This window comes from Chrysoperla carnea, chromosome 1 (genome assembly GCF_905475395.1).
Source record: "Chrysoperla carnea chromosome 1, inChrCarn1.1, whole genome shotgun sequence".
NCBI lineage: Eukaryota > Metazoa > Arthropoda > Insecta > Neuroptera > Chrysopidae > Chrysoperla > Chrysoperla carnea.
Genome location: NC_058337.1, coordinates 77,034,912 through 77,057,295, shown reverse-complemented (window position 1 = coordinate 77,057,295; position 22,384 = coordinate 77,034,912). Strand labels below are relative to the sequence as shown.

Genomic DNA, 22,384 nt, shown 5'->3' with positions numbered 1-22,384 from the left:
AGAAAGCTGATAAAGTTTATTAAATTTAAACTCCATCCAAATCCACATGTTTGTTTATGACAATTACATGTTGTAAATTTAATAATTTGTTCATTTCATCATCCATTACGAATAGTACCTACCTAATCCCCTCCCCCCACTAAAATGATACTTTCTAAATAATACTTAATTTTTTTTTTTTAATAAAGCAAAATACTTTTAAAATGGAAATAATAAAATTACAACTGCTATGTAGTAAAGGCGACATGTCAGCATATAATTGAATTTTTGGTCAAGTTGACAATTGTTACGAATCTAAAATTATATGGGCAATTTTATATCAATACATATAGTATGAAACAAAGTCGCTTCCGTCTTGCTATCCCTAATCCATATGTATGCATAGATCTTTAAAACTACACAACGGATTTCGACGTCTTTTTCTAGTAGATATAGTGATTATAGAGAGGAAGGTTTTTATGTATATAATACATGCATAATATAGTTGAGTAAGGTGTTGAAATAGGGGTTGAAAGGAAGCTTATAAAGTTGTGTTTGAAAAGCATTAAGTATCAATATTGACAAGATTTACAACCGGCTTCATGGGTTGTTTTATCTATTTTTAACCTTCGGGGGGTGGGAAGATGGAGCGAGAAAGTGGGAATGAATAATCGAATATTTTCAAATATGCCCAAGTTGGGTATCAAATAAAAGAGCATGGCGTGTACATTACAAAATTGTAACCCCTACGTAAGGGGGTATGGGGGGAAGGAGGTGAAAGTGGGGATGTTGCCCAACAAAGCTACAGTCTCTCCGTCAGTTCTAAAACTAAACAAATTCTTCCAATCTTTTTGATTTCCAAATCATTATTTATTGTACTAGTAGATAACCTATAGAGAACCTGATTTTATAGAATAAAATTATCTTGTTTCCATTCAATCTACGATCTAACGAAAAGCTCCTAAATACGAATTCAAAAGCCCTCTATAGAGGAAGATTTCGACAATAACTGTGGGAATGGTACAATTATTAAAGTAGAAATCTATATGAACTTATCATATAGCGCCTCTACTAACAATAACCACATTTTAAAATCAATAACAATACTCCAAATACTTCATACTTTGTTGTGAATGATATGTTGGCGGTTAGTTTGTTGTGTATACCGTTGTGGGACACATCGCTGTAGCACTTTTATATTATATTGTTGACTTTAGCGGTGTGCCGATAACTCGACCATATGGAATACCAACAATATCATATAATTAGTTTATAATAATAAATATGAATAATAATTCAAAAACTAATTCATTTTTTAACATAATTATTCATTAGCTAAACAATATTATCACGTAAAAATTTAATGACCAATTAATTAAGTGCGACAATTTACTTAAACGATTACAAATAAAAAATTAATTCAACAAGTGTTTCATAACTTTGTTAGAAATAAATAAAAGAAAATTGTGGAAAATGGAAAATCCAACATTGAAAATTAATGACGATAAAAAGGTTTATGGTTTAAATGAAAATACATTGTAAGTTTTGTGGTTTTTCCTATTTTTTATAATTTATACCCGGGATACAAATCTGTGTTTAATTAGTATTAATGAAATGTGAAAAAGTTAAGGTAGTAAGGTTTTGCCGTGGCATTTAAAAAGCGGTAAAATGCGTGAATCCGATGTTTATAATCATTATTTCGGAACAGAGGGGAAAATATCTGGAATGTAAAACGGAAAATGTGCGCACATTTTGTTTAAATATTACTTTAATTGACACTGCTTAGAAATACGTAATGTCTCACATAGATAGAAATATCATGCATTCTTCTTCAGAGGACGACGAAGAAGCTCTTCTGTTAGTTGTGCCAGAAGAGGAAAACCGGCGTAGGTTTGTTGCATTTTTGAACTATACTATATATAATAACTCTGTTTTCATTATGTAATTAATTATAGCTTGCTATTTTCTAATTAAACACAAAACTATTATTATTCTAACTTCCCAGCAGTTTATAACCGAAAAAACAAGAACACATAATTTTTCTAAATTCGACCCTTAAATTGAAGGTATGTGATATGCATCCGATAAGATGCGTACAAAACTTAATTAACAAAGAAAGGGAGTGTAATAAAACTTTCCCGTTAATTACCTCACTGGCTCTAACTTTTTTAATATGCTTAATACCGATACCAAAATTGGGAATCTTAAATCGTCCCAATTTTGGTATCGGTATTAAGCATATTAAAAAAGTTAGAGACAGTGAGGTAATTAAAGGGAAATTTTTAATAATATATTACCTACTATAACATGAAGAAAATTTAGAAGATCTGACTATTTGTTATCAATAAGAGTATGTTATTACGTTGTTAAATATACGTTTACGGTTTTAACAACAGTACGTAATATAATTTAAAATAAAAATAATTTCCAAACATATTAAAAATAATACTCTTAATGTGTTATTAATTTAAATTCCAGAATAAAGAAAATGAATTCATATTACATTCAAATAATCCATTGGTAAACACAAAATTTTATATCAAATATTTAATTACGAATAATAATTGTTTTTATTTTCGTAATTATTATTATTTTTTCTTTTAAGTGACATTGAGTTTGGATTACATCAATTTCTTCAAATTTGTTATGTTTTAAAAATGTTAACAATCATTTTCATGACATTGAAAAAAACATAAATAAACATGATGGAAGGGGTACATTGATTCTATTAAAAATAGCGTACAGATCAGGTATCTAACTACAAAACCTCCAATTTTTCGCTGACGAATGAAACTTTGTGCCAAAAAAAATTAGGGTAGATGACCGAAATGGGTTATATTTTACTACACGGGGGTTTTCTGACGTTGAAAAATTAATTTGTAGCATCTGGAGGAAGAAATATGGGGTCAGGTAGGACAATGAGGCAGCCTTATTTTTTCAAATACCTGTACAATTTTCCTCAGAGATTTTTAAGGTCAGAGATCACAAATATACCATTATAAGGTGTTTGAGGGCATTGGAACCTTTTTTGACCGATTATGGCTAATACCTCGTTTTGTAGTTAACCAATCAAAAATAACTTAAAGTCGCAGAAATTGATAGGGGACATCGTGTCCTGATATCAGATTAGACATAGTTCTCCGGGTTGATGTCATAGAAAAATAAAGTTGAAATGTTACTGAAAATGTAACATTTTGAGCAAAGAATTGAGCAGTTGAGCTAAAGTATGGCATCCTAAACATACTATTAATTGCAGTGTTTTTTTCTAAAATATATTCTTTCATTAGGTGCACAGCCTCTTTCAGAATATATATAAAGAAAACATCAAATTGTATGACATTTTTTTCGTTATTTCATTATTCTGGAGTGAAAATGAGGCCTAATCGATACCTCTCCTTTGATAATAAATACAATTCTCCTACTATAATTTATTAAAAAGTAATTACATTCAAGAAACTACATTTATTCAGAATATTGTTTGCTTTATTTTAGACCATCCTGAAAATTGGTCCCTATCTGTTTAACTACTGGTCTTTGAAAAATAGTGTAAGAGGAATTTTCAGCTTAACATTAAACAAGGACTCTGCTCAATATGCTCCTAAAATTTGACCGTTTGACCCTGTATAATAATCAGTTTTTTGAATTTACTAACAATCTATATTTTTTTGTTTACCCAATATTATTTAAAATTTTTATTTGTATTATAGAAATAACAATTCATAACATACTCAAATATATACTAATAATATACCTAATATTTGTGTTTAATTAATTCGAAATAAATTATCATTAATGTTATTATTACTAATAATACCTATAATATAAATTATTAATAATGATTTGTAAATTATTATATTTATTACTTTTAAGTATTTAATAATTACTCAACGATAACGTACTTTATACTTATTTTTTATAGAATTATTCAATGTGTTTCTATCTTACTTGAAAAGTTTTAAATAAGTTCGAAAGGTTTTTCAATGTTAATGACGTCCACATTCCTTATTTTGGGGCAATAATATTTCTCACGAATGGGTATATGCTTTATGGTCAACCCTAGTAGCTCATATGGTTAAAGCATAACCAATTCCATACGAGGTATGCCTAGCGTAGCGGGTTCGATTCCCGCCATCACAACAAAAAATTAATTTAATTAATGATTGTGATGTGCTGGTGTTGTACATGTTATAAGCAAGAAGGACAACAGCCTCTGTACACAGCCTCTCTAAATAATTGAGGAGCAGATAAATGAAATTATCAGTGGAAAAGGTGGTAAAACACATATATGGTATCACAATGGGCCTATGGCCTAGATGTGTCTTTAGTTGCTACCCAATATAACCTAACCCATGCCTTATGTAACAAATTATGCGCATCAGTGAAACAATGATTGGTAGCAATGGATATGGAACGCAAATATAGGTATCGTACACTTATATAAACAATGTGGCACTAACTAATGCTTTATTAGAACTAGACTTGATAAATAAATAAAAGCAATATTTTCTTTTCTACTGTAGTATCGAATGGTCTGTATTCTGTAATACCCGGTGTAAAATAAATCAGAAAGTAGCGTAGCGTAATCATTAAAATCATCATAGTCGGTCATTTGTATAATATAAACATTCTTCTAATTGAATATAAGCAACAATAAATACATTTATATTATCAGTAATTAGTTGATGGGAATGTAGGTGTATACAGATGCATAACGGAGTTTTTAGATATTATGTTGGTCAATAGAACCGTGAAGTAAAGTAAAATTGATCACTGGAAGGGAAAATTTATTTAACATTTGAAAATCAAGTTCTATAAGTTGATTCTCTCTTTCTTTGTTAGCAGAAAAAGCACAATTTACAAATGAGACTTGCAAGCTGAATTCTTATTGTGAACACTTGTGAAAGGTTATTTTTGAAAAAAAATTGCAGTGGGGAAAGATATTTAAAAAAACAAAAGATAATTAAAATCAATTTGCGTACGAGTATGAAACACAATCGCTGATCATTCTTTTACTTCTCCCTCCTTTGTTTGGAGACTGTAGCTTACTTTTGAAGATTGAAACAATTGAGTTTTGAAGATTTAAACAATTTCATAACTTGGGTACCACAAAATATTGTCCTCAGATTCTCTGAATTCTTAATCCACCACTGCGCAGGCTAAATATTTGATTACAAGACTATAGCTTTGGTTTATTAACGCGTGGACTACAAGCCAAGTATAGAAAAAAGAAAAATCTTATGTTATCCAAATAGAATCCAGAAAAAGCGTTTTGAGGAATTAATTTCCAGCAAGCTGGAAATCGTTTTAATACCTTCTTCTAGTCCTAAATGTATGTAATCCGAGTTTGCCCAATCCCATGAGGTGTGCATAACTTTTGAGAGCAAAATAAATGCGAAATTTAAAGGAGGTTTGCAGTTTGAAAATTAATTTTTTTAATTTTTTTTTATTTCGAAATTTTTGAAGTATTTTCTAGTATTACTTATTTTACATTAAAATAACCTTTAGCTCCTAGACTATAGATATGTACACACGTTTTTTTTTTTAATTTTTCAAGATTAGTTATTATTAGGATTTTTTATGTTCGACGTGAGAGCAATAAGTTTTTACTAGAAACTTAACTAAGCTTGATTTTATATGTTTAATTAAGTTTAATTTATCTCAAATATTAAAAATCTTAAAAAAGGATTAAATTTTGTAATGGGTGATTAAATTAAAATTTACACACCTTGGGAAAAAATTAAGAATTTTTAAAATACAATTTCACAAAATATAATTATAATACAAATTAAAATCAAATAATTATAATAATAGCACTTCCTCATCGGTAGGTAAAACTATTACTACAATCTGTTCAGTCATAGACATAGATATAAATGACTTTTACATAGTATACTAGTAGATTTTAGAGGTATTATGTACGACGAGTCATTCAGAAATAATCTGACTGTACCTCTGAGCAGAATGTATGTACGAAAAAACTTATTACATGTTTAAAATTTCCTGTTTAAACAAATCAATTACTGTAAATTATTCTTGTTAGGATACTTTAACCGAATTATTTTAAAAATTTTAAGATCTGAAAAATAACGTCCCTTTTTCTCTCTTATTCCTTCCTGCAAAGACACTCGTAATATAAAGAAAATGTGTTTTTAATTTATTTTATATCTCTGGCATCGTATCGAGATAAAATCTATACTTGTAATTCTGGCCATTATTAGCTATTAAACAAATTCACTTCATTAAAATCGGTACAGTAGTTTTTTCTGATGCGCAAACAGTTACACAACTTTTTTATTATAGTAAAAGATAAAAATAAAAAATTTCCCTACTTCCCAAAAATTAATAAAATATATTATTATAAAAAAAACTAAGAAAAATGGACGCCAAAAGGGGCTAGCGACTAAAACTAAGTCGAAAATCTATCGAAACCTCCATATTCTATTGAAATTCAGAGTGAAGAAGACATTGTAAGCTTAAATGAAAAAATTTACCCAAATTCCAAGTGAAAAAATCCCCTGTTGGACTTGGCAGTTAAGTATTTCGTATTTCTTTAATACTCAAATAAATTCAGATGATATGTTTTGAAATAATTACTCGATATTTTCTTTTCATCTATTTATCAAACGGGACCTTAATTTATTAGGCTTATTCAGACTTACTCGATTTAATAATAATTTACATAGTGAATAAATTCAAGGAGAGAGTAGATACATTTCATTCATGCCTCTCCCCAATTAATTTAAAGAGTAGAGCAGATTACCTTGAATAATTTCCCGATACAGTTATTTCACTAATAAATAAATCCTTATGCTTTGATTACAGTTAGATATAACATATCAAACTACAGTTATAACATTATTAAGTTAAGTCAGTAGCGTAGAAAATGGATGGCAGAATAGCCCCCGCTAGGGACGCTGTATTTTTAGTTACTGAACCCTCCCCCTTCCTTTATTTATAAAAGAGGGGGTATTACTTACAAATCTGGACAAATCATCATTCACCCTAACCAAGTCACTAATTAAATCCAATCAAGTGATTTGTTAAAATATTGTAGCTCACAATGTAGCTCCCATGGGAAATTTTTATATTTATTATTTTATAGGATACAATAACAGACTTTTCTTGAAGAGGATCTGGAAAATTTTCAATTTCACGTCATACTTCCAATTGATTGATATTCATTGAGAAATATATTCAAACTATAGTGGATCCGGCAGACGTTGTCCTGTGCAAACGTAACTCCAATAAATGAATACCTATACTATGCTTAGCCTGCCTGCTTAGCCCATCCAAACTTTACTCCTATCTATTCGCCTCGCTGCGTTCGTATATAGCTCTAGTAAATACCTATTCCAATAACTGAATTAATAAATAATACCTCAATACTATTAAAAATACATAGTACATAGGCTAGGTTAGGTTATATTAGCTGTCCACGAAGGACACACTTAGGCTATAGAGCCCATTGTGATACCAAATATGTGTTTTACCACCTTTCCGCTGATAATTTCATTTATCAGCTCCTCAATTCCAGAGGCTGAGTGGACCTCCTTCATGCATATACCCATGAATAGGAAAACTCGACTTTTTCGGTATAAACAAATTTTTTCTAAAATCTTTTGACTTATTTTATGCATAAATGATTATTGTAACACTCGCTTATTAATCAATATTTTTCATTGAAAAAAATCGATACGCTTCAATTATCTAGTTTTATAAAAAGTTTTCGTTGCAATGTGTAGTATAATTAATGTTGTTATGCATTTTACCTCATCTAAGAAAATTCGTTAAGAATATCCTATAGTTACTTCGTGGAAAATTTTTTAACCTTTGTTCTTGGTATTAAAATACGTAGGTATATAAATACCGAATATAATTTTTCCATAATAAGGAATAAGTATAATATTTTACTTATATAATAAAATAGATATTATTATAATAAAATAGATAGGAAAATATCATTTATTCATTTCTTTGCTGAAAATGCTCCTAGCCATATAAATAATTCAGATAGTACACGTAAAAAATATAATTTATTTAAAAAAATTATAAACACATTAATTTTTTTAATTCAATGTCACATTCTATTTCTGTATTATCTAGTTTTTTATAATTAAAACGACAAATAAGTAAAATAAATTCGGTTAGATTATAATAAAATCAATCAATCTAGAGGAATTTAAGTTTTGAAGCAGATATTTGACCAGAAGGTAACCGATAACCACAAATAAGTTAAAATAACTTGTAAATTTAGCAAATTTACCAATTTTCTGGCATTAATAAGTCGATTTTTTCAATTTGAACATAAAAAATTTTTTTTTAATGAACACAAATTATTTATTTACTTCTAATTCTACTATTTCCTTAGAAACTTTACCATCGAAGATCTCGAAAATGAAAGGTTTGTTTTTTAATCAATAGTCAAAGAAATTAAAAAAAAAAAAAAGTACTGACAGAGGCGGATGTAATATACCTACATGAGGGGTAATTGAATAAGTCAAAGGGGTTGAATTGAATTGACTATAGAGTTAAGGTGGTTTTTGATGGTTCAATATTTAATTTTGATTTTCATATTTTGTTTTTACATAGGTAAAATCAACTTTGCATAATAATGAGTTTATGAGTTGAGATGTTAAGTTGAAAAAAGTTGTAAACAAGTTTACAGCACCACGATTCCGTGGTTATTTGTGTGTTTACCTCGTTGTGTCTATTATTAGAGTGTTATAAGTTTACCGATATATTCTCTGCCTTATAAGGCTATCTTTTGTTGCTAACATTCTACTTAAACCGGTGAAACTAATGTATGCAAAAAAACAAACCTATAGCTAGTTATATTATGGTGTGATGAAATGATAAGACTATCATTTTTTACTCAAACAAGTATAAATATCTTATACACTATACTACAAAAAATGCATACCTCATTTATCAAGATATACTAGCTCGGCCGGCTGAACAGGCTAGACAAGAAGTGATTCTTTTTATTTATAGGCAATTTTACTGTAGATATGATACACAAATTACATAATAAACAAAATTAAATCTTAATATCATTTCTCTCGCTTGTTTTTCCCAAGCGGTACAATAGACCGTGAGTAATTAGCCAGCACGATAAGCTTTAAAATAATGGGTAAATGGAATTTGATAAAGGAATAAGAAAGATATCGCGTACCCAGGAAAAGACACCCTGGAGAATTCTGTTGTTATAAAGTATAAAGAAAAATTTTCTATTTATTTTACAGATCGATTGAACATGACACCAAATGTGGATGGAAATTTTGGAAAAAACGTCGATATGTGGTTACATTCTTGGCTTTTTTGGGTTTCTTCAACATTTATGCATTAAGAGTTAATTTAAGTGTAGCCATTGTAGCAATGACTGAAAATAAAACAATAACTTTAGAAAATGGTACTCAAATATTTGTACGTATTAAATTTAAATTTACAGAATGGCTAACCAAAAATTATAGTAATTATATCATCAGCACAACAAGAAGCAGAACGTCAAAAATTGTGTAGTAAATTTTTGATATTTTAAAGGAATTTTTAGCTCATGTAATTTTTTCTTTCAAGTCGAGTCTTTTGTAAAGGAAGACAAATATGTATATTCTAATTCATTTATCTTCTAAAATATCCAAAATACGAAAACATTAAAAAGATTTGAAGAATATAAAGTTCTTTATAGAAATGATTCTTACTACCAGTTTCGTACTTATCATCTACTACATATTTCGTACCTACTTTATATAATACAGAAATCAAAGCACAAGGTATTCAAGAAAAAATCACATGTTTTTGTCTGCGGAAGTAGTTTTGTATGTAGGACGTAGGTATACCGTTTGGAAACCATCTCGTTAGGCATTTATATATAATATATGAAGTAAGAAGAGTTCTTATGTATAAAACAAAGAGGGAATGTACTGTGTATGATGCACGCTGTATCGTATGTGTACAACTTCAAGTGATGTATATATGTACAAATGATGAGACTGACCGGCTGTGTTCATGTATACACATATACAATTTCAGATCAAATGATATGATTAGGCTCGCATCACACACAGTACATTCCCTCTTCTTACTTCATATATTATAATTCCCTAGCGTGATGGTTGCCAAACTGTACAAGTTTTTATTAAAATTTAGAATTAGAGATTCAGACCTAAATTTGAATTTTTTTTAAGGTAGTCCGGCTGTTTGAGCAAGTACGGTGAATGCCCATTTTTAAATTTTGAATTATTTCACTTTAAAATTGTCATTTTTAACACAATACCTTATGGAAGAACCCACAATAAAGTTAATTATACAAAAATTAATCGGTGATTGAGCTTCGAAAAAGTTTTCATCATGAAGAAAATTTATCACAGATTCTGTTTATGCAAAAAAAACTTAACCTTACGGAGCTATCCAAAAAAAAAAAAAAAAAAAAAAAAATAAAAAAACTTTGGTTTTTGACGCTTTTACGATATTTTTAAAGCATTTTATTACATTTGCATTTGAAATAATCCCTAGTAGAGTTTGTCAAAAGACTAAAGCTAACAAAGAAGTCTGTCAAAAGACTAAAGCTAAAATGCAAATATTTGTTATTTATTAATGAAAAAAATGCCACTTTTTTATGTATAAATTTGAAACATGCCGAATTTTAATAGATTTGATATTATCAAAGTTGCAATATTTTTGGTTAGTCTACACTTTATATAATGACAAAAAATAAATATATTAAAATTAAATTTTTTCTCAAAAGGAACAAGAATTCAATTGGGATTCAAAAGTACAAGGATGGCTTTTAGGATCATTTTTCTATGGTTATATTTTGACACAATTACCTGGCGGATGGTTAGCTGCAAAAATTGGCGGTCGTAAAGTAATGGGTGTTGGTATTGGAGTTACTGCAGTTTTAACATTGTTAACACCAATGTTTGCCAAAGCTAATGTGTATTTATTTATTGCCGTGCGCGTTTTGGAAGGAATTTTTGAGGTAAATTACTTCGATTTGTTAAATTTCAACAACACCAAACTACAAATTATGTATATTTACCCCTCCGCGAATACTAAGCATAATTTAATGAACGAGTCGAGGTAGATATTGCATTTACAGATCATACCCTCTTTTTCCCATACACACCGTCTCCTTAACTCTCTTACTCTTTTCCCTTTTTTTTGTTATTGCTCTTTGGAGAATCTGTCCATTATCCATCACCTATGGACTCACCGTGTCTCGGACTGGTAGCCTGTGATGTCTAAGCGTAAAAGAGGTCCTGCTAATTTTCAATTAAAGCTTACACTCAGCTTATCAAAAGCACGCCAGAAGAAAAACGTTTGGAACTTGGTACTAATTTACTCACTTGAGATTCATTTAGATCTGAGCAAATCTAACTGGATAATGACATGAAATTTTTTAAATCTCTCTCTTGCAGAAAAAACACTAACTGAAGCTAAATTAATTTTCTATGACTTCTACTAATATTAATCACAATTAAGAAGAATACCAATATTTTATCAATACCCCAATACCAAAATTTTATTTGGATCAAAATTTTATGCCATTATTTCTTCGCGCGTGATTGTCCACAGACAAATGTTTGACCTCAGAGTTACAAAGTAGGTAATGGATAAAGAGACATTAATAAAGATTTCATAACAACTTTAGATTTGATTTTCAAGGTGAAAACAATAATTTTTTATACATATTGAAATACATTGCTAATTGGTATTTCCAACCGATTTCTCCACAATTTAAAGATGGGGTAATGAAAAGAAAGAATTAAAGTAGTAGTTGCAATCTGTTAATCGACTTTCAGAATAAAAAGCCGCAAACATATGTTAAATTCAAAAAAAAAAAAATAAAAATAAATAAATAAATTTGCATTTTCAAGGTGAAAATAATAACTTTTTATGAATATTGAAATACATTGCTATAATTGGTATTTTCAACAGATTTCTTCAAAATTTAATCGTGGGAAGTGAAAAAAGAAAATTAAATAAAGTAGTTAAGTACAATCTGTTAATCCACTTCCAGAATTAAAAACCGCTTGCTTAAAATGTAATTAAAAAAAAAAAAAATCGGAACAAAAATAAATCTATCGCACGTATTTTTAAGATCATTATTTCTATATTTCATCAATTTGAACTTGTTAACCGGACTATTACGTATAACGTTTTTCTTATGTGTACTATAAACATGACACAACTTGTATTATTTATTTTAGGGTGTAACCTATCCATGCATTCACGCTGTTTGGGCCAAATGGGCACCACCGTTGGAACGTAGTCGATTGGCAACATTTGCATTTGCCGGCAGTTATGTAGGCACTGTTGTGTCAATGCCCATGTGTGGATTTTTGGCAACTACTATTGGATGGGAATCAATATTTTATGTTTTTGGTATTGTAGCATTAATATGGTGTTTCTGTTGGTTTAAAATAGTCACCGAATCCCCATTAGATGATCCGTATATTACCAAAGATGAATTAATGTACTTAAAAGAAACATTAGGTACACTTACTGCACATGATTCAAAAATTTCCCATCCATGGAAAGCAATTTTAACATCACCACCAGTTTGGGCCATTGTTGCATCACATTTTAGTGAAAATTGGGGATTTTATACAATGCTTACACAACTTCCTACATTTATGAAAGGTAACATGTTTTTTGGAGTATTACAAAAATAAGAAATTTGCATAGTTTGGAAATAATAAGAATAAGAAACTTGCTTGCTGACCAATAAAATTTGGGGTATCGTGCTTCAAGAAATTTAATACAATTCTCTGGGAGGGAGAAATACGTGTATTGTAACCGTCGTATATGTGCATTAACAGAAAGAATTTATCCTCCTTAATGGAGACTTTGAAACGTAGAACCTCAAAGTTTCGAGAATGATAACAAATTAAATTTTTTCCCTCTAATTCAATTACAATTGCTTCTATTCGATGATTTTTTGCAAATGAACATAAATTCTTATAGAATGTAAAAAATTATACCTCTTCCCTTCGCTCTTTCACACTCCTTAGGGCATGCTTTGGTTAAATTTCAAATTTTCAACTCTCATAGAAATTACCTATCAATTAATTCGATTAATATTTTCAGATGCAATGGGATTTGATATAAAAGGAGCTGGTTTTATGTCTGCCTTACCATATTTGGCAATGGCGTTATTTACACCTATAGCAGGTCAATTAGCTGATCACTTATTAGTTAAAAAAATTTTATCAACAACGCATGTAAGAAAAATATTTAATTGTGGAGCATTTATTGGACAAACTATATTTATGTGTGGTACAGCATATTGGCTCACACCTGTTGGAAGCACACTTTGTTTAACAATGGCAGTTGGTTTAGGAGCTTTTGCCTGGTCAGGATTCAGGTAATTGATTTTGCTAAATTTATTACTGTAGCTATCGTCTATGAGCAATCAGATAAATCATTTGTGTAAAGGAAAGGTAGCTTTTTAAATATTAACCTGTTGTTAAATTGCATCTAGATGGAAATTTAATTTAACTGATTTGAATTTATTGTTATAGTGTCAACCATTTGGATATTGCTCCCCAACATGCCAGTGTTATTATGGGTATCGGAAATACATTTGCTACTTTACCAGGAATAATTAGCCCAACAATTACAGGATATATTGTTGCAGACAAGGTAAATTAGTTAAAAACAGATACGTACAACAATTTCTAAGATAATTTTTTTTAAAACTGATATTGCATATTGATCTCTCGCTGAAGTTTTCTAAAACTCACAAGAGACCACTGAAAGAGAACTTGGAAAGGTTTATAGTACTGCCTAAATTGATATTTGCCAGTGATTAAATTAATAGAAAAAATGTAAATTTTGGACGTTTTGGTACAAAGACCTCAACATTCTACACAATGAATTGATATTATTCCTTATTTTTACCTATGTGCGTTTGATAAAACAGTATCTCAATGCCCAAATTTAGCAAATAAACCGTTTTCAAAATTTTAACTTTAGCGTGGCTCGAAAACTGAGTATAATTTTGTAGTTATTTTCCAATAACTTGTATTTCTATATTTTAATACATTAGCGTGTTTTCTTATAAAACTGTTGAAAAGAAAAAAATTTTCAAAACGATTTCATTTAAGAAATGGTAATCTTATTCGCGAAACAGACCTTACAAGTTAAAAGTGTGTCTTTATTACAAAAAGTTTTAATTTTCAGACCACATCCGAATGGCGAATGGTATTTTTTATTGCAGCAGCCATATATTTAATCGGTTGTATAATTTATGGTATATTTGCATCAGGTGATCGGCAACCATGGGCAATGACTGAAACAATTACTAGTAGCACCGATCTCAAATCAGTTGAAAGTGGACTTGATAATCCTACATTTCAAAGTGATCATAAATAGTGAAATATGCCGTAGCCGCACAGGTAGAGTAGAATAACTTTGAGTGTGATAATAAAATGTATACTCATATGTCCCAGCACTCTTTATCTTTGAGTAACTAGCTGGGGAAATAGAGGAATATATTTGAATGCGCTATTGGCCGTTTTGCGGCTATATAAATAATTTTAAATTTGTGATATGAATCCTTACATACCTAATTAGAAATACTTTTTATTGTAAAAATTATATACTATTTGTAAATAAAAAAAATTGATGGATGTCTATACATGTACATTGATGTTTTCTTTACTCCTACTGATCCTGTCAAAATAAAAAATAAAAATGATTGAAGGTACCTAAAATAATTCGCACCCGGCTGTTTTATCATAAAACTAGCTCAGACAAAACTTGAAAATCAGATAATTATATATAATGATGTCTCAATACTTTTTTTTCCTAAGAGCCAGCGTTTCTGAAATATAACGATTCAAAAAGTTGAAAGAGTTGTAATCGTCAAATATGTATAAGTTACGTATATACATCACTGAAGCTGTAATACTTAAGTAACAATATTTTTCTATCGGTCATTGCAACTAACATATACTAACATATGAATGTAAAAAATGAACCGGTTTATACTGCATATTGATCGCCTTGCAATAACTGAAAACATATAAACAAACCTGTGACCAGCTACAAAAATATATTCTGCGTCGTACTAATCTTAGACCAATGAAAATAATGCTTAAATAGAATAGGTGACCGATAAAATTACGACTTGATTGATTTTGATCAACAGAAATTCGAATCCGTCATTAGTCCCAATAAGTGCCGAAAAAACATTACAATAAGTTTATTTTCCAATTCCCCCGAAAAAGGTAAAAAATAGAGCAGCAGAACAAATAAATTTTATAAAAAAATTTAAGCCATGTATACAGGGTGCCCAGTGACTCTATGGCCACAACTTAAGAGCGTCTTCTTTCGAAATTTTAAGTCGAAAGTGCCTAATAGATTTTTTACCAAAACCCAATAGTTAAGTTGTGACCTTTCATTTTGAATATCTTAACACACGAGATTTTATGAGACTTTTCAGAACACTTTCAGAACGCCAAAATAAAGGTTTATACAAGTTTACAGCTTGTTTCATTCCGAGGTGAAATTTTTCGAAGAAAATTCTCCGAGGTGAATATCTAATGCGATTGGTCTGTTGGGAAAACGCTACGTTCTAATGAAGTGAGACCGCTTAAGGTTTACTTGAACAAAGGAACTTTGCTTTTGATTTGTTTAGAAACAGAGGCAAACTTTCAAATGTTCCTGATTTAGTGAATATCAGAACTAAAAAGGATTCTACACTCATGTAACATGAAATATTGAAAAAACTGAGAACTGAGTTTGCTGAGAGAACCCAAAAAATTGAAAACAATTTAAAAAGTAAGTACACCACAGCTTAACCTATTATTATTAAAATAAAAAACTAAGCATTATCCAGTTACATGTTTATTATCAATAACTGCAATAGAATTAGATCTAATCAATTTACTATGATGTCTTTATATAATTAGGAGACTGCAACTCACCTTCCACCGAATGGTGATTACACCTTGTTCGAGACTGTAATTTTTCTGCGAAATCTTAAAGTGGCCCGACTGCTCTTATTTCTACTCAGATGAACCAAATAAATAAAATTAAAAACATTAAAAATAGATATTTAGACTTGGTATTGTTCACAAAAAACAGTATTACCGTTAATGGAGCTGTTGAATCAATTTTCAAGAGGGGAGGATATCTATCATCTTCTACTACTGTCAGGGTCGAATAAGAAAGAAAATATAAATAAATTATTATAAATATATCGTCCATTTATTTATGAAACTTTCTCATCAAAATCTGTACATTGAAATGTTTCATTTGGACTGCTGTTACCAAGTTCGCTCGATACTTGTGGTTTATGGTCAGTTTTTTTCTGATGTGCCAACAATTGAAAATTATACACAAATGTTAAATGACACTTATCACATTGAAATAACTTTGAAGGATTCATTTTGTGTGCATCAATAGCATGTTCACGATATTTTATTTTACATGTGAATTGCTCTGGACAATTTTTACATTTATACCGTTTTTCGCCGCTATGTATCATTTGATGTACCTGCGAACAACGAAAAATATGTTATTATCGTTATTGATATTCCAATCTGTTTTTGAAAAAATTAGCTTTAAAAAAAATAACCCTATTTAAATATATATGTATGTATATACTACAGTGATGGAAGAGGAAGGGTTGAAATTTTTTGAAAGAGACTTCAAGAGGACTGTAATTCGGATTTTTATTTGGGGCCACATAACCTTCTTTGGGTTTCTTAAAAATATAACGAGGAGTAATAGCTCATTTGAAAGAGTTTTTCAAAAGAAATAAAATGGATTTTGATAAAGACCGCTTTGATTTTTTTTTTCGCGGTCTTACAATACTTTAAATAATCGGAGTGGTGTACAGATCGTCACCAAATTAGCAACGACTAACATAATACAATTTAAGAGTAATTAAGATTAGCTAATTCATACTGATGATGACTACATGGTAGTCGAAATACGTATTTATACAATACAAAAATTGATCTAGAATATTGGAGGAAATCAAAATTAATTCGAAATATCCTATAGTTCTCATTTATTATCTCTGATAACGTTTACATCGTTAATTATTGTTTGTAATTTTGAGGGTTTTTATAATTGAAATTTTTGTTGTGGAAACAAAAGTTGTGGAAAATAAAGTCTACTACAGTATACTAAGTTTTTATTAATTAAATTTTGTATTTTAGAACATCTCCGAAACACCTCCGTAAATAGTAATCTAGAGTAAATTTACGGAATATTAGAGCGGAGTAACTCCCACTAGTTTTTGAGGGGATACGAATACAATTTGTACCCGATCGACCTAAAAACCGATATAAGTAATCTCTGTTACTTAAGTTAATTTTAAGTTAAGCGGAAACATTGAAAAAAGAGATGAAATTAAGTATTTATGCCAGTCAAATGCTACATAAAAATCGCAAATCGCGATGTAAAGCTACTTTTTTAATATGTTATTTGGACCCCTTAGAGGAGTTTGAAACCACGTTTTGCAAGCAAAAACAACTTGTGCTACCTGCATAATACATGCAAATTTGCAGCATTTTCGAACTTATTTCGTTTTTACAGTCCAATCTAAAAGTATCATTTTGTAAGTATACTAAATTTTAAACAATTGAAGCCGATCCACAGTTCCGTATGACTAATATTTTTTGAGATATTATACTTAAAAAATTTCAAAAACGCAAAAATTTTTAGTTTAGCTGATGTTAAACCGTTAGAGACAGAAGAAAAGTTTTAATGAAAAAAATGTTCCTTATACCAAAATAAACGACTTTTGTTTGAAAAAAATTTGTTGTAAACATCATTGTTTTCACGTGCAGGGGCAAATTAGTGCAAAATTTGTCCATTTTCTCCAAAAATATAAAAGATAGAGAGATAAAAATTTGTAGGTAGCTTATGAAAATTTTTTTTTTAAATAAAAAAAATACTCGAAAATTTTTCTAAATTTTCAATAATATCTCAAAAACTATTAGTAATACGGAACTGTGAGTCGGCTTCAATTTTTTCAAATTTAGTTTACTTTCAAAATGATATTAGTAACTAATGTCAAAAGCTCATAGTTTTTGAATTAAACTGCAAAAACTGAAAAAAATTCGAAAATTTGGCAGTTTTTTACGTATTACGCAGGAAGCACAACTTTTCTTTTGCTTGCAAAATGTGGTTTCACACTCCCCTAAGGAGTCCAAATAACATACCAAAAAAGTAGCTTTACATCGCGTTTTGTAATATCACACATAAGTGCATATAATACAAAAGTTGAATATTCGATATTTCGAGAGGTATAGCAACCTTCAAAAATTCGTTTGGAATTTGTTTTTTCTTCGCGTTTAGATTACATCTACCTAATTTCAATGTTTGCAACGCTTAGAATTACTAAACGACTTAATAAAAGAAAAAATCGTTCTAGCAATTTTAGACTTAAAGAGGCACAGGGAATACGTATATCGATTTTTAGTTCGTTTGGGTACAAAAAATATTTGTATTCCCCCAAAAGGTGGTGGGCGTTGCCTCAAAATTTTGCAACTATCCAATATGGGATTTCTGAACCTAAATTGAGCCATTTAATTTTTAATCTAATAAATTTTTGTCTACAGTTTTCTATTTATCTTACCTTTAAATTGTACGCATTCTCACATCGCTTTGAGCATACCGAACACTCAAATGATTTCGTTGGATAATGTACTGTGCGTATATGTCGGGCTAGCGAATGCTTACGAGGAAATATTCTTCCACATTTCTCACAATGCACATTACATGGATTATGTACAGCCTGGTGTTTACGCAAAGCTGCACGATTTGAGAACATTTTTTCACATTTATCACATTTCCAGTCGCGTTCATCACGATGCGTTATTAAATGTTCCGTTAATTGTAATGTCATTTTACCACATATATAACATATTCGTAATTCTTTCTTCTGTTTTTTCTTTTCCTCATTTTCCTTATTTGTATGCCTTTTTCGTGCAGTTTTCTTTCGATCTTTTTCTTCAGTCTCTGAATTTGTTTCTAATTCTACTTTTAGAGCATGCTCTAAATTATAATCAATATCTAATCCTTTTTTCTTTCGTGCCTTTTTTTTGGTTTTTGGTGGAGTTTCCTCGAGAAAGTGTAATGGTGAAGTCGATGGTGAATAAACTGAAAACTTTGATTCGTCATCACTAATAACCTCTTCTTTAACATTTATTTCGGATATTTCATTTTTCATAGAACAGATATCATCAGAAAATTGAATGTATTGGTAAATATTTTCTAATTGTCCTTGTGATTGTTCTATATAATCGATAATTGTTTGATTTTCATTTTCTTTATAATTTCGTAAAATTGTGTCCGACATTAAACACATATTTTTAAATTTTATTATCGATATTAACATTCTTTGGCAATTTGTACAAATAAATTTTGGTAATTCGTCATTTATTGAAAGCTGTAAAAGAAAATTCAGATATGGGGTATCAAACTTGAACTAAATAAGTGCCAAAATAATAGGATACAAGAATTTTGATCTTTTCTAGCCATTAAATTTATTTTTTAATTTTAATATTTATTCCTTTTATAAAATAAGAAATATCGTTTTAGTTAAATCAATGACACGAGCCTTTCGGTTGCTAATCTGGGTCTACATCTACGTGCCATTGCTGTGAATATTTTAGTTTTACTTTGGGTGTATTTGGCCGAACTGACCGCTGGTCCATCCAAATCGAAGAATCAGCCTTTGGACGTATCATCTTATAGGACAGTCTTTAGCTCGAAGAATAGATCGGGAGTCTGATCCTGAAGCAACTCACATAATTTGGTCAATATGATTTTTGGCCAACTTTTTCGTTCAAATACCCCATTGTATGTTGTGTAAGTCTTTATAAGAAAAAGGTAGGTTATCAAAGTATGGGAGCGATAAATTTACAGAGTGTTCCCGAGGTAAAAAAAAAAAGACGAACACGATCAATATTAAACCTTATAATGTGTTTATAATAACGCATATTTAAATTGTTGAGAAAAATATATCTAGTAATTGAGAGGTTAATATTGGTATTCCAGAATCAGTTCAACTTTTTACATTATAAACAGTTCTGCAGACCATTCAACTACACCCGTGGAATTAATTGCCTATTCAGAAATACTTCGAAAGCAAAATATTATTGATTCGGTAGGAAACACAAGTCCATTGCAGCTGTTATATAATAAACGGATAAATAAAAACAAAACACAAATTCGCGTCGAATAAAAGAAAAACTATTACTTTTTATAAACTTTTTGAAGACTGGCGTGTTTTGTGACAGTTGGATTTTAGCTCTTGTTTTTTTGTTTATGTAAGTCCGTTTCATGAAAGTTAGAGAGAAGGAGAACGATCGCTACGCGCTAAGGCATTAGCGCGCTAGGTCCCTGAAAATTCGTCGGTAAGTAGTATCTGCGAAATTAGCTGTTTATGAGTATAAGTAGATGAAGTCAGTTGCATAATGTACAAATTTAACAATAGCCCGCTTTTATTGAGACAACTTAGCGATCGCAGCGCCTCACTTATTTTGTCCGTATTTCTGGGACACTATTCCCAACAGCGATCGTTCTCCTTCTCTCTAACCTCCATGGTCCGCTTGATGAAAACAAGAGTTTTGCAGATTTATGTTTGTTTTTCAAATTTTAGAAAACACAAACACAACATGACTGTCGGTTTAGTGGAAAACTGGCATAAGAAAATACGCCAAAAATAATATTATCAGCGTTAACGAATTTAATAACAATTCTCTTATATTGAACTCAAATTTCATTTTCAACAATTCTCTGAAAATTAGAACTTTCTCATTTTTCAATATTTAAAACATTCTCATTATTTCAATACAGCACGTAGAGAATAGTTAAAATTTAATCATATTATTTTTATATTTGTACTTACATGTAAATCAGTACATGTCATTATAATATCAAATAAATTATCGCTATTAACTCGTACTTGGAAAATATCAATTAAATCCGTTGTTAACATTAAACATGTTCGACATGCGGCTAAATTTTCCATTTTTAATTTTTCATTTACTTTCTTTGCAGTTTTGAGTATAAAAAGAATATTAAAACAATTTGATTTACTTTGTAAGATATTTGTTAGGTTATATTATTGTATGGTAAGATATCTCTTTCTTTTCATTTATTATGTGTCACAAATTAATGTAGATATGACTGCTGTCAGAAATAATAACACAGGTCTGCAAAAAAAATTTTTTGTCAGCTGCATGAGATATTTTTACTAAATTGTATGTTTTAGAATGCGCTGATTTCAGAAGTGATGGCTATTTTCAGAACTTATGGCTATCACGTAAGGTTTTTTTGCAAATCCAAAACAAAAAAATGGTAAAAGCACTCGTTTAATAAAAATTATACAGTACCCTGCAAGAGCATAGTGACATCCCATCTTCCTTGATACCGTCTCTCGATATCGCGGACATCCTGGTGAAACCGCTTCCCCCTTCTTCATTGTAAGCTCCCACGTTTTCAGGAAAATAGTCTATGTGGGAGTGTAAAAACTGGATCTTCAGGATTATCTTGCAGCCTTGAGCTTCGTATGCTGCTGGTTGAACAATAGGTTTGTAGTCAGGATCCTTAGTATTTCCTAAAAACTTTCGCACTACATCCTTGAACGATACCCAAGCTTCTTTTACCTTCTCATTCAAACTTTCCACAAAGACGGTGTCGGTTAAAAGCCTTCTTATGTCGGGGTCAGTGAAAACTCTCTCTTTCAACTTTGCTTTTGACAGCTTCGGGAATTTTTTACATAGGTATTTAAAACAGTCTCCACCCTCTTACAGTAATTTTACAAATTGTTTCATCAACCCCAATTTGATATGGAGAGGTGCAACAAAACTTTTTCTGGCGACACCAAAGTAGTATTGATAACATATTTCTCTCCAGGTTTTAAAGTTTCTCGGAGTGACCCTCATTTCCAGTCCAATGCTGTTCTCTGGTTCTACTATCCCATAAATTTAAGAAGCAAGAGTATTTAGTGTAGCCTGCTTGCTGACCAAAAAGCATCGTGAGTATTTTGAAGTCTCCACAAACCATCCATTACTGGTCCTGATATTTGATTCTTTCCAGGATAATGGCCAAATTTTTATAGTTAGTTTTCTTCCATATGCACAGAATACCCCATTGGAAGCGAAGCTAATTTATTTTTATTGTGCAATAATACTACTTTAAGACTAGTTTTATATCATATTACTATAAAATACTATATAATACTACTTAAAGGCTGGTTTATGTTGTTACTAATATCTATAAAAAGCTATGTGATATAATGTTTTGAATAGTTTTCCTGTTTTTGGGAGGTCAAAATCTATAAGAAAATGTAAAAAAATCCTATGCAGTTTTTTAGTCGCAGACCTGTGTAATCTAATAAAAAAATAAACGAATAATAAACACTAAAGTGAAAGAG

At 30.1% G+C, this 22,384-nt stretch overlaps 2 protein-coding genes and 1 long non-coding RNA gene across 3 annotated transcripts; 2 read left to right on the top strand and 1 right to left on the bottom strand.

Moving 5' to 3' along the window:
* The first annotated feature begins 1,545 nt into the window (after positions 1-1,545).
* LOC123297582 (sialin-like) lies at positions 1,546-14,605 on the top strand. Its single transcript, XM_044879310.1, has 7 exons — positions 1,546-1,869; positions 9,222-9,402; positions 10,724-10,957; positions 12,189-12,621; positions 13,069-13,345; positions 13,503-13,623; positions 14,164-14,605. The coding sequence occupies exons 1-7, from the start codon at positions 1,775-1,777 to the stop codon at positions 14,353-14,355; spliced, it is 1,533 nt and encodes a 510-aa protein (XP_044735245.1). The 5' UTR covers positions 1,546-1,774; the 3' UTR covers positions 14,356-14,605.
* A 1,567-nt stretch (positions 14,606-16,172) lies between these two features.
* Positions 16,173-20,910, bottom strand: LOC123305616 (zinc finger protein 184-like). Its single transcript, XM_044887386.1, has 3 exons — positions 20,855-20,910; positions 18,578-19,390; positions 16,173-16,483 (listed from the first exon to the last, which is right to left on the bottom strand). Exons 1-3 carry the CDS (start codon positions 20,873-20,875, stop codon positions 16,199-16,201), a joined length of 1,119 nt encoding a protein of 372 aa, XP_044743321.1. The 5' UTR covers positions 20,876-20,910; the 3' UTR covers positions 16,173-16,198.
* A 248-nt stretch (positions 20,911-21,158) lies between these two features.
* Positions 21,159-22,127, top strand: LOC123306026. The gene is made up of 3 exons (XR_006536881.1): positions 21,159-21,538; positions 21,865-21,985; positions 22,048-22,127. It is a non-coding gene; the product is annotated as an uncharacterized LOC123306026 (long non-coding RNA).
* Positions 22,128-22,384: the final 257 nt, after the last annotated feature.

Coding starts and splice junctions, on each gene's coding strand:
- LOC123297582 (XM_044879310.1), top strand. CDS start 1,775: ATGTCTCACATAGATAGAAATATCATGCATTCTTCTTCAGAGGACGAC. Junction 9,403..10,723: donor AAAATGGTACTCAAATATTT/GTACGTATTAAA, acceptor TTTTCTCAAAAG/GAACAAGAATTCAATTGGGA. Junction 13,624..14,163: donor GATATATTGTTGCAGACAAG/GTAAATTAGTTA, acceptor TTTAATTTTCAG/ACCACATCCGAATGGCGAAT.
- LOC123305616 (XM_044887386.1), bottom strand. CDS start 20,875: ATGACATGTACTGATTTACAT. Junction 19,391..20,854: donor TGACATGTACTGATTTACAT/GTAAGTACAAAT, acceptor TTTCTTTTACAG/CTTTCAATAAATGACGAATT. Junction 16,484..18,577: donor AGAATGCGTACAATTTAAAG/GTAAGATAAATA, acceptor CGTTGTTCGCAG/GTACATCAAATGATACATAG.